This window comes from Falco peregrinus, chromosome 2 (genome assembly GCF_023634155.1).
Source record: "Falco peregrinus isolate bFalPer1 chromosome 2, bFalPer1.pri, whole genome shotgun sequence".
NCBI classification, from domain to species: domain Eukaryota; kingdom Metazoa; phylum Chordata; class Aves; order Falconiformes; family Falconidae; genus Falco; species Falco peregrinus.
The window spans coordinates 100,705,634-100,718,616 of NC_073722.1; the positions used below are offsets into that span (position 1 = coordinate 100,705,634).

Here is a 12,983-nt window from a genome sequence, read left to right on the forward strand (position 1 = left end):
GACACCCCCCCCCCAGCTATGGGGTGTCAGGGTGCTGCGGGTGCAGCCAGGCAGACGGGGGGGCTCCCCGCATTACAGACCTTGGGTGCCCGAGCAGGGGGGCTCCCTCCACAGCGCTGGCTGCCAGCATCCTGCTGCGCTCAAGTAGTTAATAATAAGTCGTAGGGGAGATTTTGGGGCAGGCAGGGAACAGGCAGCAGCAAGCCCGTGTCCAGCGGGGCCCGGCAACCACATTCCTGGGGTGGGGGGCCAGAAATACCAGCACTGCCACCAGCAAGGTTGGGGGGATGGTTGGTGGGGGACCGTTGGTGGGGGACACACATGCCCACCTCAGCCACAGGGTTGCCACTGCCAGGTCGGAGCAGGACTGCTGGCAGCCTGCCTGCACTTGCCTTTTTTTTTTCCCCCTTCACTGTCTGCTTGCTCAGGTTGATGGGGTGATGATGTCAGCGCAGTTACGTGCATTATCTGCTTCCTTCAAGGCCACAATATTTGAGCAGGATGAGTAAAGATTTATCACCCGGTCAGGGGATCCCTGCTGGCACTCCCTGCCCAGCACGGTGGGAGCACCCATGGGTCCCCTGGTATGGCGGTGCCAAAGCAACAAGCATCACAGCATGGTGAAAAGGTTGCACTTTGCACAACAATGCAAAGGTGCCTGGTGCTTGCCAAACCCCAGTTAAACGTGAGCACTGATAAGACGCTCCAGAAATAAACTAAACCCTGACCCGCCGGCACCTACAGGGGGGAATGGCAAAGCCAAGGGATTTCCAGGTCCCCAAGGGGTTCAGTGGGTCCAAATGAGCATGGTGGCCATGCCTGCCGGTGCCCACAGCCCAAACCCAAGGGGATGGCCGTGGCAGGCGGCGTCTCTCCCCCTCCCACCCTTGCCTGTAACCCGGCGCCATCTCTGCAAACAAAGGGGAGGGTGTGGGACGCAGGTGGCAGGTGACGGGTGACGGAGGAGTGGAGAGGAGCGTCCAGCAGCGAAACCCCACCCCGGGCGGGCGCTTGAGCTGGCCCCGCCAGCCCTTATAAGCGCAGGTGCACCCAGGTGTAAGCTGATCCCCCAAGGGCCGCAAGCGGTGACTGGTGACGGCAACGGTTTCGGTCCGTAGGTTCCTCTCCACCATCGCCTGGAGTGAGGCAGCAAACCAGCCACCATGTCGATGGGGTTGGAGATCGGCGGGGTGGCCTTGTCGGTGCTGGGTTGGTTGTGCAGCATCATCTGTTGCGCATTGCCCATGTGGAGGGTGACGGCCTTCATCGGCAACAACATCGTGACAGCCCAGATCATCTGGGAAGGGCTCTGGATGAACTGCGTGGTGCAGAGCACGGGGCAGATGCAGTGCAAGGTCTACGACTCCATGCTGGCCCTGCCGCAGGACCTGCAAGCTGCCCGCGCCCTCCTGGTGGTGGCCATCGTCTTGGCTGTCCTGGGTTTACTGGTGGCCATCGTGGGTGCCCAGTGCACCCGCTGCGTGGAGGATGAGAGCACCAAAGCCAAGATCACCATTGTTTCCGGCGTCATCTTCCTCCTCTCCGGCGTCATGACCCTCATCCCCGTCTCCTGGTCAGCCAACACCATCATCCGGGATTTCTACAACCCGCTGGTGCTCGATGCGCAGAAGCGGGAGCTGGGCACCTCACTCTACGTGGGCTGGGCAGCCTCTGCCCTCCTGCTGCTGGGGGGGTCCTTGCTCTGCTGCTCCTGCCCCCCCAAAGACGACAGGTACCCGACCGGCAAGGTGGCCTACTCTGCTCCGCGTTCTGCCGTCACCAGCTACGACAAGAGGAACTATGTCTGAGCCCCCCGCGAGATCCCCGGGACCCCTCGACATCCCATCCCCTACACCCCCCCCACTCCTGGGACCCCCATCACCCCCGGTGGGGACTGAGGACGGCAGCAGGAGGGCGGGGGGGGCGCGAAGGAGGGGACGGGGACGGCTGCGGGGTCAGGGCCAGGCTGTGTAAATAGAGACAGTTTCGGTTAAACAAGAGGCGGTTTCGGGTCGGCGGGAGAAGCGGCGCCCGGTGTGCCCCTGCCCACACCGGTGGGACGGGATGGGGACAAGGATAAGGACAGTGCCCCCGCCCCGGGGTGTGTGTGTGTGTCCCCCACCGGCGGGGCACCGTCTGTCCCTGTTACGCGTGGTCTGTACCGGTTACATTTGTCAATAAACGTGTCCTGTTTTGGTAGCCCGAGTATCCTTGGGGTGGGGTGGGGTGTGGGGCAGGACCCACTGGGTACGGATGGGACCCCAACAGGTAAGAGCGGGATCCCACGGGGTACGGTCGGGACCGCACCAGTTACAGGCACGGTCCCACCGGTTAAATACAGGACCCCATGGGGTACGGATGGGACCCCACGGGGTCCGGGGAGGGATCCAGGGCTACAGCCACCCCACACCCTCGGCTACAGCAGCACCGCGTTTGCGGACGGGGCTCTCACCCCGCAGCCCCCCCCCAACCGCGCAGGGGCGCCGGTCGCCGCCTGCCCGGCCGGGGGCAGCTCCCTGGCAGCCGCGGGGTGGGAGGCAGCGGGGAGGCTGCCAGCGGCGCTCCCTGCCTGCGCGGTCCAAAGTCTGGCCCCGCCGGGGGGAACACGGGGCGCCTCCCCCCGAGCGGCGGCTGGGGCGAGGCCGTAGCGCAGCACCGCTCCCCCCGCCCGGCCCCGCCACGCTCCAACGGGCAGGGACAAAGGGGCAGGAGCCGCCGCAGGTGCACAGTCAGGCAGGACCCAGACACCCCCCCGCCGCCCGCTCGGGGGCTCGGAGCGGCTTACGGAGCAGACGCTGCCGACGGGCAGGCGGGCGGCTGTGCTGCCTGGGAGGGCACCTGCAGGCAGGCGCAGGCAGGAGCCGGCCGCCGCAGCCCGCTGGCAGGCAGCGGACCCGCCCGACTCAGGTTCCCGCGGCCCCCCCCCGGCCCCCGCCGCTGGCTGCAGGCGGCTGCGATAAGGATCGGCGGGGCGGCGCTTCCCCGCTCCGGCCGGGGCGGGGGGGGGGGGGGGGGCGGTGGCCGCTCTGCCTGCCGGCGGTAGGAAGGTCGCCCTCCGGCCGCCAGGGGGCGTCCGCCGCGGGCAGAGAGGCGGGGCCACGGGCGCGCATTGCGTCACTGCCCGCGCGCCACCGCCGCCATCATGCTCCGCTGGCTGCCCCGGGCCCGTGTCCCCGCCCCGCCGCCCGCCGCCGCCGCCCGCTCCCTGGTGACGTAAGGCCTGGCCGCACGCGGGGCGGAGGCGGCGGGAGGGGTCCCGGGAGGAGGCGAGGGGCCGTTACCCGGGGCTGGTGCCCCCCCGGGCCACGGCCCCAGTCTAGGCCCCGCCCCTAGCGCCCATCTAGGGGGTGCCGCCCCGCCCCCATGCCGCTAGGACAGCCCTTTGGCCACGCCCCTGCACCCCCGGCCACGCCCTCAGACACTCGCATCCTTGGCCACGCCCCCGCCCCTGCACACCCGGCCCGCCCAGCGCCCCCCGCATCCCTGGCCACGCCCCCTCCCCCGCATCCCCGGCCCGCCCAGCGCCCCCCGCATCCCTGGCCACGCCCCCACACCCCCGGCCCGCGCAGCGCCCCCGCATCCCTGGCAACGTCCCCGGCCCCGCACCCCCGGCCCGCCCAGCGCCCTCTCCCCCGCAGCGCCGTGCCGCTGGCCTACGTGGAGATGGGGGGCCGCGGGGACCGGCTGCCCCTGGTGCTGCTGCACGGGCTCTTCGGCAGCGCCAGCAACCTACAGTCGGTGGCCAAGGCGCTGGCATGCCGCGGCAGCCGCAAGGTAAGGGTCTGGTAGGGGTTAGAGGGCCACAGAGACACAGGGAGGAGGGCACAGGGGGACATTTCCCGGGGCTGGGGTGACACGGTGACCCTGCCGGGGGCAGGTGCTGATGCCGGATGCCCGGAACCACGGCAGCAGCCCCGGCAGCCCGCTGATGACCTACGAAGCGATGAGCCTGGACGTGCAGCATCTCCTGGACCGCCTGGGCATCACCAAGTGCATCGTCCTGGGACACAGCATGGGGGGCAAGACGGCCATGACGCTGGCCTTGCAACGGGTCGGCAGGCGCGGGGCTCCTGGGGCTGGCGGGGGCAGCGGACTCGAGGTGGCTCCTCGAGTGGGAGGCTGTGGGAAGGGGTGTAGCATCTGAGGGGGCCGTTCACAGGGCCAGCCTTGCTCACGGCCCCACATGGGGAGGCTTTTGTGCTGTGGGGTGCTGTTCTGCTCAGAGCTGTAAGCTGGGCTGTGGGAGCAGCACATTTGTCTGGCAGCCCGCACTGCCCTGTCCCTGGGGCTTGGACGTCTCCTGTGCCAAGACACAGGCACTTGGGGAAGGGCATGTGGAGCTCTCTGCTGAGGCAGGAGGGAGCTAAGAGCTTCCAGGGAGTCTGGCAGGGAGCAGAGCCCTGTGCCCGATCCCGCTGAGAGATCCCAGCTGGCATCCATCTGCCCTGCTTGTGTCCCCAGCCAGACCTGGTGGAGCGCCTCATCTCCGTAGACATTAGTCCTGTCTTAACTTCACACATCTCTGAATTCTCTGCCTACATCTCTGCCATGAAGTCGGTGAAGATCCCGGATGGCCTGGCCCGCTCTGCGGCCCGCCAGCTGGCTGATAATCAGCTGCGTGAGGTGGTCCAGGTAGGAAATGCTGCTCCGTGCATGGGGTTTCTGCTCCCAGCCTGTCCCTGGGACCAGAGCACAGGGCTTTAGGGCCACAAGACTCTTTCCACCCCTGCTCACTCACCACTGGCATGGGCAGCTAGAGGACATCTCTACAGGGCTGCAGGGGCGGTGAGGAATGTGATGGCATGGGAGATGAGCAGAAGGGGGTGGAGGGGAGTACGGAGGGTGCCAGGACATCTTGAGGGCTTGTTGCTCTTACTGAAGAGTATACAATCACCTTTTGTGGCAGCTCCCGCAGCTGAGACAGTACCTCCTCACCAACCTGCTGGAGGTGGAGGGCCGCTACGTCTGGCGGGTAAACCTGGAGGCCATTTCCCACCACTTGGCAGATATCATAAACTTCCCCATCTTCCACAAGCCATATCCTGGCCCTGCACTCTTCTTGAGAGGGTCCAACTCGCCCTATATCAGGTGGGACTGGAGAGAAGTGGTTGGAAGTCTGTGGCTTGACCCCTAGTGCTCTTCTGAAGCTGTTGAGGGTGGGAGGAAGCCCCCAAGATGGGGAAAGTCCTGACATGAGCTCTGCCTCCAGCAGCTGGTGACACCAACATGCTGGAGAGCAAGGGGGAATCTGTGGGCAGCCCCAGGCTTTCCCAGCTGGGAAGGGGATGTGATCCAACCTGTGATCCCCCTCTGCGTGGGGAGGGTGAGGGAAAACGCCTGGATAGACTTCTGACCACACTTCCCATGGTGGCATTCCCTTGTCCTGCAGCTCCAAACACTACCCAGAGATCCAGCGCCTTTTCCCCAAGGCAGATATCCAGGACATTGAAGGTGCAGGCCACATAGTCCATCAGGATAAATTTGAAGAATTAGTCACGGCTGTCCTCAATTTCCTGCCACCACTGTAGCACTGAGGACCAGGGTTTCTGCAAATGCCACGTGGGACCTAAGGAGCTCTGGGCCATGGTGCGGGGCTCTGTGAGGAGGGGCTCAGTCTGCCCATCCTGTGCAGCCTGTCCTGCCTGCACTGGAGTGCCCCAGAGGTTAGGAGGGGGCAGCGCTCTCATTTTCCTGCTGCCAGACCACCTGGTTGTGGATCTGGCTGTGACTTTGCAGAACATGCAATAAAGCTGAATCCATGCCAAGGCATAAAATGGTTTGCGTGTGGCAGCAGAGGACAGAGAGTGTTTGGTGGGGACGGGAAGGGGCTCTCACCAGCAGGGATGCTGGTGGGAGTGGACAACTGGGCTGGGCCCCTTAATGCAAGGAGCTGTGGGAGCAGTGTGTGTAAGACATAGGTGTGAGGATCTTTCTTGGCTCCCAGGGGAATTGTGTCCTTTCTCCACCTCAGGGGCAGTGGGAGGATGGAGGATGGGGGGTGGAAGCTGCCTCCTGAGCCAGGAAAGGCCATGAGCCTGCAAGGGGGAGGCATGGAAATCTACCTGGAGCGTGTCTGCCCAGCCTGCCCCAAAGGACTCGGTGATCCTAAAGGTCTTTTCCAACCTAAATGATTCTATGACTGTGAAGACAGGGGTCCCCTTCTCCCTGAGCTCCCACTGATTTCTCACATCCCACCTACTTAGTGTCCCCCAAGAAGGCAATGTAACAGCAGCTACTGCCAGTTGCAACAACCATACACCCACTGCAGGCTAAAGGCAGAGGAGCAGTGCTATCTGCTCTGGAAATCCCTTTACAATTATGATCCCCTTATGATGACAGGTATAGCCAGAGGCGGGGTGGAAGCGGCTCTGGGGTTGACAGATCATCTCTGTTGCAACTGGGGACAGGATCCATCAGGACAGTTGAGAGACACTAACCAGCTTTGCATTTGGTGCTCCAGAGCCAGGTGTCTCTGCTGCTCCCTGGGAAGTTTGCTCAGTTTGGGATTGTCTGGAGGCCACGAAAAGAAGGGAGGACAGGAAACCAAAGACTTACTTTATTGCAGGTCTGTTTGGTAATTGCCTAGCAGAGGGGGCACAAGTAGCTGGTTTGGAGATTCAGTGTGTTTCTGCAAAGCTGTTCTTGGCTTTTCTACTGGTCCTTTCCTTTTCTCAAGAAGTACATCTCTCTTGAGCAGGGTTACATTCACCTTGAGCTTGAGCTTTCTGCTGTGTTACCCCAAATTCAAAGACACTTGCTGTCTGTGTATGATTTTTTCACCTGTGAAGAACATTAGATGAAGAAGCTCCTGAGACATGGACTATGGAAACAAGTTCCTCGAGCACCTGTCTCTCCTGTGGCCAGCTGGGAGACGATGGAGTGAGGCCACCGCCCAGCCCCAGCTACCAGCACACAAGCCCTTTGGATATCCTGTCTGAGCCGTGAGGTGTGGAGCCCAGAAGCGATGGGGAATTTCTCCTTGCTCCTCCCTGCTGGCCGAGTACCATGTTTGGGGCACAGACAAAAGACTGCCACAGAGGTGCGAAGTGAAGAGACTCACCATGGGCAGGAGATCAGTGGCCTGGGAAGAGGTAGAACTTCCTGAGCATTGTAGTCCGTTCTTGTGATGGCAACTGCTGAGGGAATTTTCCAAAGGCATATTGGACCTGGAGTGAGGGTGGGGAGAAATAAGAGCAGCTCCATTTCCAGCATGGGAAGGGGGAGGGGAGTCAGGAGGCATCCACAGGGGCATCTTTAGGCATGTGTCTGGTGGCACAAGGGATGCCATGGGCGGCGCCAACACCAGGCTCACATGTGCCCACCACATGGCAGGGTGCTGATGCCTTCAGGGACCCAGCTGACTTTCCAGGCCAAACCAGACCCCTTTTTGACAGAGCCTGCTCCTGAGGGGCCTGCCGAGAAATGGCCTGCCCTGGTGCGAGCTCTGCTCTGAGCAGCGTTTCTGACCATTGGCATGGCTGCCTCTCCAGTTAACTACAAAGTCTCACCTTTCGGAAGATCTCCTGTAAGTTGCTGTCACAGGCATGGTTTTGAAACTGCTCTATCAGGCGCTGGATGAAAAGGGAGCCTGTTACTGAACTTCTCCAGGAGACAGTATCTGGGGAGACAGAAGATGCTGATTGTGATTTCCCTGGTGTCCCTCACTGCAAAAGCGATTAACACTGGGTGCCAGAGCAGGAGACGGGCAGCTTCTCTGAGACAGTTATATATGGCCCATCCAACCCACAGCATGGGAAAAGGACAGGGCATCTCAGCAAAGACAGAAGTGATGCGAGTATTTTCTTTGAGCCTCTCAGCCCTTCCATGCTCCCGGCCATGCCAGCTGCCAGGCTGGCACAGCCTGGAGCCATCTGCGATCCAGCAGGAGATGACAATTGGCCCTGGCCAGCCACTGTGGTGATATACATCAGCTGGGGAAGGAGTGCAGGCAGAGCTGTTGGGGAGGGCTGGAACTAGGGCAAGGGAAGGCAGCCAGGCAGGGGCACAAAGCTCTGGCCCAGGTGCCTCTAAGAGGCATCTGTGGGTTTCCTGGAGTGGCCTCGTACCCTGGCTCTGGGGGACACTGCCTTCTCCAGAAGCTGGTGGAGCAATGCCCTAGTGCTCACAGTACTGAGGGGACCCCTGGCAACCTGCCCTGAGGAGGAGGAGGTGTGAAGGAGACCCATGGCATCAGGAATGGGAGTCCTGTTGCCCTCACCTGCCTTCAGGCAGGGCAACTTATCTCCAGGAAGTACTTACCAGGAGTGGAGGAATGTAAAGTGGCAAAATCACTCTCCAGGTGGACTTCACAGATTGCATCATTTTCCAGCCCTGCAGGGATTGTGTGAGAGGAGCTGGGAGTGGCCATGGCAAGGTCTGTGGAGTTGCTCACCATCACGGACCCTATCTTACCTAGGAAGGCAGGGCAAGCCATCAGCGATGATGGCATGTCCCGTCCCCACCCTGTGCTTATGCGCCCTGGGAGAGCCTGGCTGTCTCACTTGCCTGCAGGCACCTGTAGCAGGGACTCACCTCCACGGCAGGATTGGATAATGACCACTTTGGGTTTGCCCAGCAGTGCCTGGCAGCACTTGTTGTTGAATTTCTCATAGATGGTGTCGAGGGAAAGGATGTCTGTGGTCTCACCTCTGCTCTTGGTCCCACAAAGCCCAGCCCTGACCCCATGAGACATGAAGACCAGGAAGGTGCTGTCAGAGGTGTAGTGATCTTTGCGATTCGCAAAATCATTCATGACTGCAGCCATCTCCTACAAACCAGCACAAGGAAGGAACATCAGCCACCTGTGACCAGCTATGTGGAGACCCAGCTACCAGCCATGGGCAGGAGCCACTGCCACTGGGGACAGAGGTGTGCCAGTGGTGCCTGAGCCCTCACCATCAGTGCACACAAGGAGGGTCTCTGTGCCACTCCCAGGGCCAGCAGCAGCTGTTTTGTGCAGTCCTTTACCTGGGAAGTCAAGTTGCAGTGGACGTCCACCATGTAGCCCAGCCCTTCCAGCAGTGTCGTCATCCCTTTCACATCCACTTCGGCCCCATTCCGCCGGCTCAAGTGCTCAAACTCAATGTTGCAGATGAGCAGGGCCCTACGGGTTCGTGTCTCCCGTGGTAGATGGATGGGATAGATCTGTGAGGTTGGAAAGAGGCAGCGCTCAGCAGTGGGTGGGTGCAGCAGACTCTTCTTGGGAGGCAGCTAACAGCAGAGAAGGCCCATGGGTACAGCAACCATATCTCCCTGTCCCGTCCCTGGGGCATATCCCCACACCTCTTGCCCTGCTCCTGGGTCAGCAAAGACCCTGGCTCCCCTTCCACAGGGCAGGCCCCTGTCTGCTGGGCCGCACTCCAGCCTTCCTCTCATCTCCTCTGCCCTCAGCACCTGGTCTCCCTCTGTGTCCCTGATGCGCTGGTACTCGCTCACGGAGCACTGTCGGATCCACTGCTGGCCCTGGATGCCAACAGGGTGTCCAGGGGGGTTCTCAGTGTTGGGGGAGGCCAGCTGTGCACCAAGGGGCCCTACAAGCAGAAAGCCCCACAGTTACACTGGGAAGTGCCTGCTGCAAGAGCAGACTGTTGCAGGGCACAGACAGATGACTGGAGCTGGGCTGTCCCTGTTCAGCCCCACGGGGGATGGCCCCCCTTGAGAGCCCTGTCATCACTGCATGGCAAGAGGGACTCAATGACACAGAGAAGTGACACCAGGGACACCCAACTGCCCGTTGCCTTCAGGCTTTGGGCACCCACCAGGGCCATGCCCCGCTCCAGCATCCTGCTGGAGGCACTGGGAGCCCCAGCATGGTCAGGGCAGACCACAGCCCCACATCTCTCACCTGAATCAGTGGCCAGACCCAGCTGCTTTGCCAAGGTGCCATCACGCTTCCTGAGGCTGTCAATGAAGATCTGGCTTGCCTTGGGGCCCTTCAGACGCACGCTGTCGATGAGGCAGCGAGCCTTGTCGGTGCGCACCGGGTATCTATCCTGTACCTCGTCCACCTCCTCAAGGCTCAGCACCCCTTGGCCCAGCAGCTCATCCAGCAGCCCAGAGATCAGTGGCTTGCTCACACGCTCCACAAAGGCTGTCCTCACGTTCAGGAGGAGCTTGTCTGTAGGGCAGCTCCGTCAGTGCCCCCACACCAACAGAAGATTGCTCCACCACCTGCTCTGGGTGCTTCCTCTTCCCTATTGCCCTCCCCAGCTGCTGATCCCTCCTCCACCATCCACCCTGGAAGCTCCCTCTCTCTCACTGCCAGCCCAGGCTTCTCCTGACATCACCCACCTCCCCCTTTTCCTACACACCCACATAAGGTGCTGCAGGGGATACATTTGCAAGGAGCAGGGCCCCAGCTACTCAATGATGCTGTCCCCCAGCCTGCATGCAGCACTGTGTCAGGCTGGCCAGAGTCAGCAGGACTGGAGCAGCACCCAGGGAGGACCAGGGCAGGCCCCCATCCCACCGCCGAGCCTCAGCACCATTGGTTGTACTGACCTGCCATTGCTCCTCAGCCCCTGGCCTGCCAAAGCTGCCACGAGGTCTCTTTCTCCTGGGAGGGAAATGAAACCGAACTTTCAAACCAGTTTCACTTTCTATCTCTGCTCAATCTCTGCGCCTGCTCTTTGGCTGTTGCCATACTTACGCTTACCCATCCCTGCTGCCCCCTGTAGCCCAGCACATGCCTGCAAAGCCACTGTGCATGGGGCCAGAGCCCCCGTGTCCTTTGCGGCCACACTCGGCTTTCCTCCTGGGAGTGCTCAACACATCCCCGTGATGCTGGGGCAACACATGTGACTGGTCCCCACACCACACCACCCAGCACCCACAGGGCAGGAGGAGGCTCCCAGCCCTCCTGCACCTCCCAGAGCCAGGCATGGGGCAGCTCAGCCCACAGACCCAGGGCCAGGCAGAGGTGGCTGTCCTCTCCCAAGGACCAATCTCCCCTTCATCCACACACCCCCAAACCCTGCAGACCTCTCTGGGGCTGAGCTCAGCTCCTCCTTCATGCAGCCCTGTCCAGGTGCTGGCAGTGAGACAGGGCCTTGGGCAGCAGCGGCATCCTTATCCACCCAAGGGTTCACCAGCTGTATCTCCATCCTGCAGGCACAAGGGGGAAGGGGAGCCAGCCTTAAATGTAAAATCTGCGTTGTCAGAAAGCCTGAGGTTGCCCCATTAGTATATCAGCAGGGCTGTTTCGCAGGGCAGGTTGAGTGTAGGGCAATACCTGGATGGGAATGGCTGAAGTAATGCCAACAATGGGGAACCCAGGGAAAAGCCATGGGGAACAGGGACATCCAGCCCCGTGGAAGGTTGAGTGCTGCAGCTGCCGAGAGCTCAGCGGGGCGATGCAACCTCAAGATGTTTTTACCATCCTGAAGGCTTCTACAGGCCCACTGGGGAGGCTGAGCCACGCCGCAGCTCCGAGGTGCCCCAACCCTGGTGACAAGTCCCCAGCACCACCCTGCCAAGGCCAGAACACCTCTCAGGAGCCGGGGCTCCTGTAGTGCCCCCACCCCACGGCCCGCGGCTGCGGCCTGCGGGGCAGGACGGTGTCAGGGGGGTGTGGGGGTGCTGCTGCCACCGGGCCGCCCCCCGGGCCGCCTCCCTGCCCCGGGCCCCGCGGCCGCCAGTTCCCCGCAGGCGCGGCGGCCTGGCGGGGGCGGGCAGGCGGGGGCGGGCTGCTCAGCGGGCCGGTCACCTGAGGGACGCCCCCACCTCCGGTTAGGCCGCCCCGGTTATTCCGCCCCGCCGCGACGCCCCGGTGACCGCCCGCCCTTTTCGAGGGGAACGGCTGACCGGCCGCGGATTGGCTGCGGCGGGACGCGCTGTGATTTCTCATTGAGCGCCGAGTCTCGGGTTCCGCCTCCGCGCTACGCGTCGCGCCGGGTCATGGGATAGGCTTGCGGGCGAGGAGAAGGGCGTGCCCTGGCGGCCCGTGGCGCTGGGCGGGGACGCGTTCCCTCTGTTCATTGGCAGGCGGTGCCGGCGGCGCCGGGTGCTGATTGGTTGCGCCGCGCGGGTCGGGGGGGGGGGACAGGGCGGGGAGCTGCACGCGGCAGAGGCGGGAGCGGCGCGGCCGGAGCCAGGTGAGACCCCGGTGGTTCCCTCTCCCCGGCCCCTCCTCGGGCTTCTCCCCGGCGCCTGGTCGGGCCCCGCTGCTCCTCTTTGCCGCCCGGTGAGCGGGGCCTCCCCGGGGCCTGTCTGTGAGCGCTGGCTGCCGGCCCGGTGGCGGCAGCGCTGAGGCGGCGGCGGGCTCGCGGCCCGGTGCCGGTGGGGCAGGCGGCGGGCCCGGGCAGGCCTGTGCCGCTGCGGCGCAGGGTGGCCCGTGACCGCGGGGGGCGGCCCCGAGGAGCCGCTGGCGGGGGTAAAGGCTGGTTCACGTTAAGGAGCAGGAACGAGACACAGAGCTCCCGCTGGGTCAGGCCTGGGGCGGAGGCAGCCTGCTAGCTGCTGGCCCCACCGCCGTACCGGGGGTGGCAGCTCTTGTCCAGCCTCGCAGCGGGCGGCCCCCAAGGCTCGGTGAGCCGGGCCCGCCGGCGGGAGATCTCGGCTGCGTGGTCCCGGCCCGCCGGCCCCGGGAGGGCAGCGCCTCCGCCGCCCGCCTGCCAAGAGCCATCCCTGGCTGCCCCCGGACGGGAGCCCTGCCCGCCGTGGAGATCCCCCCCGGAAGCAGCTCGCAGGTGGGAGATCCTTGTGCCACGCCGGCCGCGGTAACAGCACGGAGCTGGTTATTCTGCCAGGGACTCCACTTGCCTTTACCCTACCCGGTGGGGTCTGCCCGGTGCGCCCCCCACGTGAGGTCACACGCTGCTGCTTTTCGGAGGAGGTGCCTCCCCTCCTTGTTGGGTAGAAGTGGGCAAAGCTTTCTGTGGTGGTTTGAAACTGCTGGTGGCTGAAGTTTGGTGTGGAGGCTGTGTTGTTGCAGGTTTGATGTTTGTTTAAAAAAAACCTCAAACAGCTATGTGTTGTAAACATAG

At 63.0% G+C, this 12,983-nt stretch overlaps 4 protein-coding genes across 6 annotated transcripts in view; 3 read left to right on the forward strand and 1 right to left on the reverse strand.

Annotated features, from left to right (window-relative positions):
- Window positions 1–337: 337 nt before the first annotated feature.
- On the forward strand, window positions 338–2,199 carry CLDN3 (claudin 3). Its single transcript, XM_005236106.3, has one exon. The coding sequence runs from the start codon at window positions 1,164–1,166 to the stop codon at window positions 1,806–1,808; it is 645 nt and encodes a 214-aa protein (XP_005236163.1). The 5' UTR covers window positions 338–1,163; the 3' UTR covers window positions 1,809–2,199.
- Window positions 2,200–3,071: 872 nt separating this feature from the next.
- Window positions 3,072–5,774, forward strand: ABHD11 (abhydrolase domain containing 11). Of its 3 annotated transcripts, XM_055794918.1 has the most exons (6): window positions 3,072–3,213; window positions 3,639–3,774; window positions 3,878–4,051; window positions 4,462–4,632; window positions 4,907–5,088; window positions 5,390–5,774. In XM_055794918.1, the coding sequence occupies exons 1-6, from the start codon at window positions 3,143–3,145 to the stop codon at window positions 5,526–5,528; spliced, it is 873 nt and encodes a 290-aa protein (XP_055650893.1). In that variant the 5' UTR covers window positions 3,072–3,142; the 3' UTR covers window positions 5,529–5,774. The 3 variants fall into 3 exon arrangements, with proteins under 3 accessions (XP_055650893.1, XP_055650892.1, XP_005236178.2); XM_005236121.4 differs by having other exon boundaries at window positions 3,116–3,774; XM_055794917.1 differs by lacking the exon at window positions 3,878–4,051 and having other exon boundaries at window positions 3,112–3,774.
- A 760-nt stretch (window positions 5,775–6,534) lies between these two features.
- Window positions 6,535–10,561, reverse strand: LOC101914004 (caspase-1-like). The gene is made up of 9 exons (XM_005236122.4): window positions 10,501–10,561; window positions 9,845–10,117; window positions 9,394–9,530; window positions 8,968–9,144; window positions 8,533–8,767; window positions 8,260–8,412; window positions 7,509–7,618; window positions 7,061–7,166; window positions 6,535–6,780 (listed from the first exon to the last, which is right to left on the reverse strand). The coding sequence occupies exons 1-8, from the start codon at window positions 10,505–10,507 to the stop codon at window positions 7,074–7,076; spliced, it is 1,185 nt and encodes a 394-aa protein (XP_005236179.1). The 5' UTR covers window positions 10,508–10,561; the 3' UTR covers window positions 6,535–6,780; window positions 7,061–7,073.
- A 1,484-nt stretch (window positions 10,562–12,045) lies between these two features.
- MTMR4 (myotubularin related protein 4) overlaps window positions 12,046–12,983 on the forward strand; it is a 56,426-nt gene continuing 55,488 nt past the window's right edge. Inside the window, exon 1 of the mRNA XM_055794911.1 lies at window positions 12,046–12,092. The gene's annotated coding sequence lies outside the window, so the exon portion shown is untranslated. The remainder of the gene's footprint in view (window positions 12,093–12,983) is intronic.

Bases quoted from the DNA above. Each gene is read 5' to 3' on its own strand.
- CLDN3 (XM_005236106.3), top strand. From the start codon at position 1,164: ATGTCGATGGGGTTGGAGATCGGCGGGGTGGCCTTGTCGGTGCTGGGT.
- ABHD11 (XM_005236121.4), top strand. From the start codon at position 3,364: ATGCCGCTAGGACAGCCCTTTGGCCACGCCCCTGCACCCCCGGCCACG. The intron at 4,052-4,461 runs GTCGGCAGGCGC...TTGTGTCCCCAG, and splicing joins TGACGCTGGCCTTGCAACGG to CCAGACCTGGTGGAGCGCCT. The intron at 5,089-5,389 runs GTGGGACTGGAG...CTTGTCCTGCAG, and splicing joins TCCAACTCGCCCTATATCAG to CTCCAAACACTACCCAGAGA.
- LOC101914004 (XM_005236122.4), bottom strand. The intron at 9,145-9,393 runs GTGCTGAGGGCA...CCAACCTCACAG, and splicing joins GGGACACAGAGGGAGACCAG to ATCTATCCCATCCATCTACC. The intron at 8,768-8,967 runs GTAAAGGACTGC...GCTGGTTTGTAG, and splicing joins ACTGCAACTTGACTTCCCAG to GAGATGGCTGCAGTCATGAA.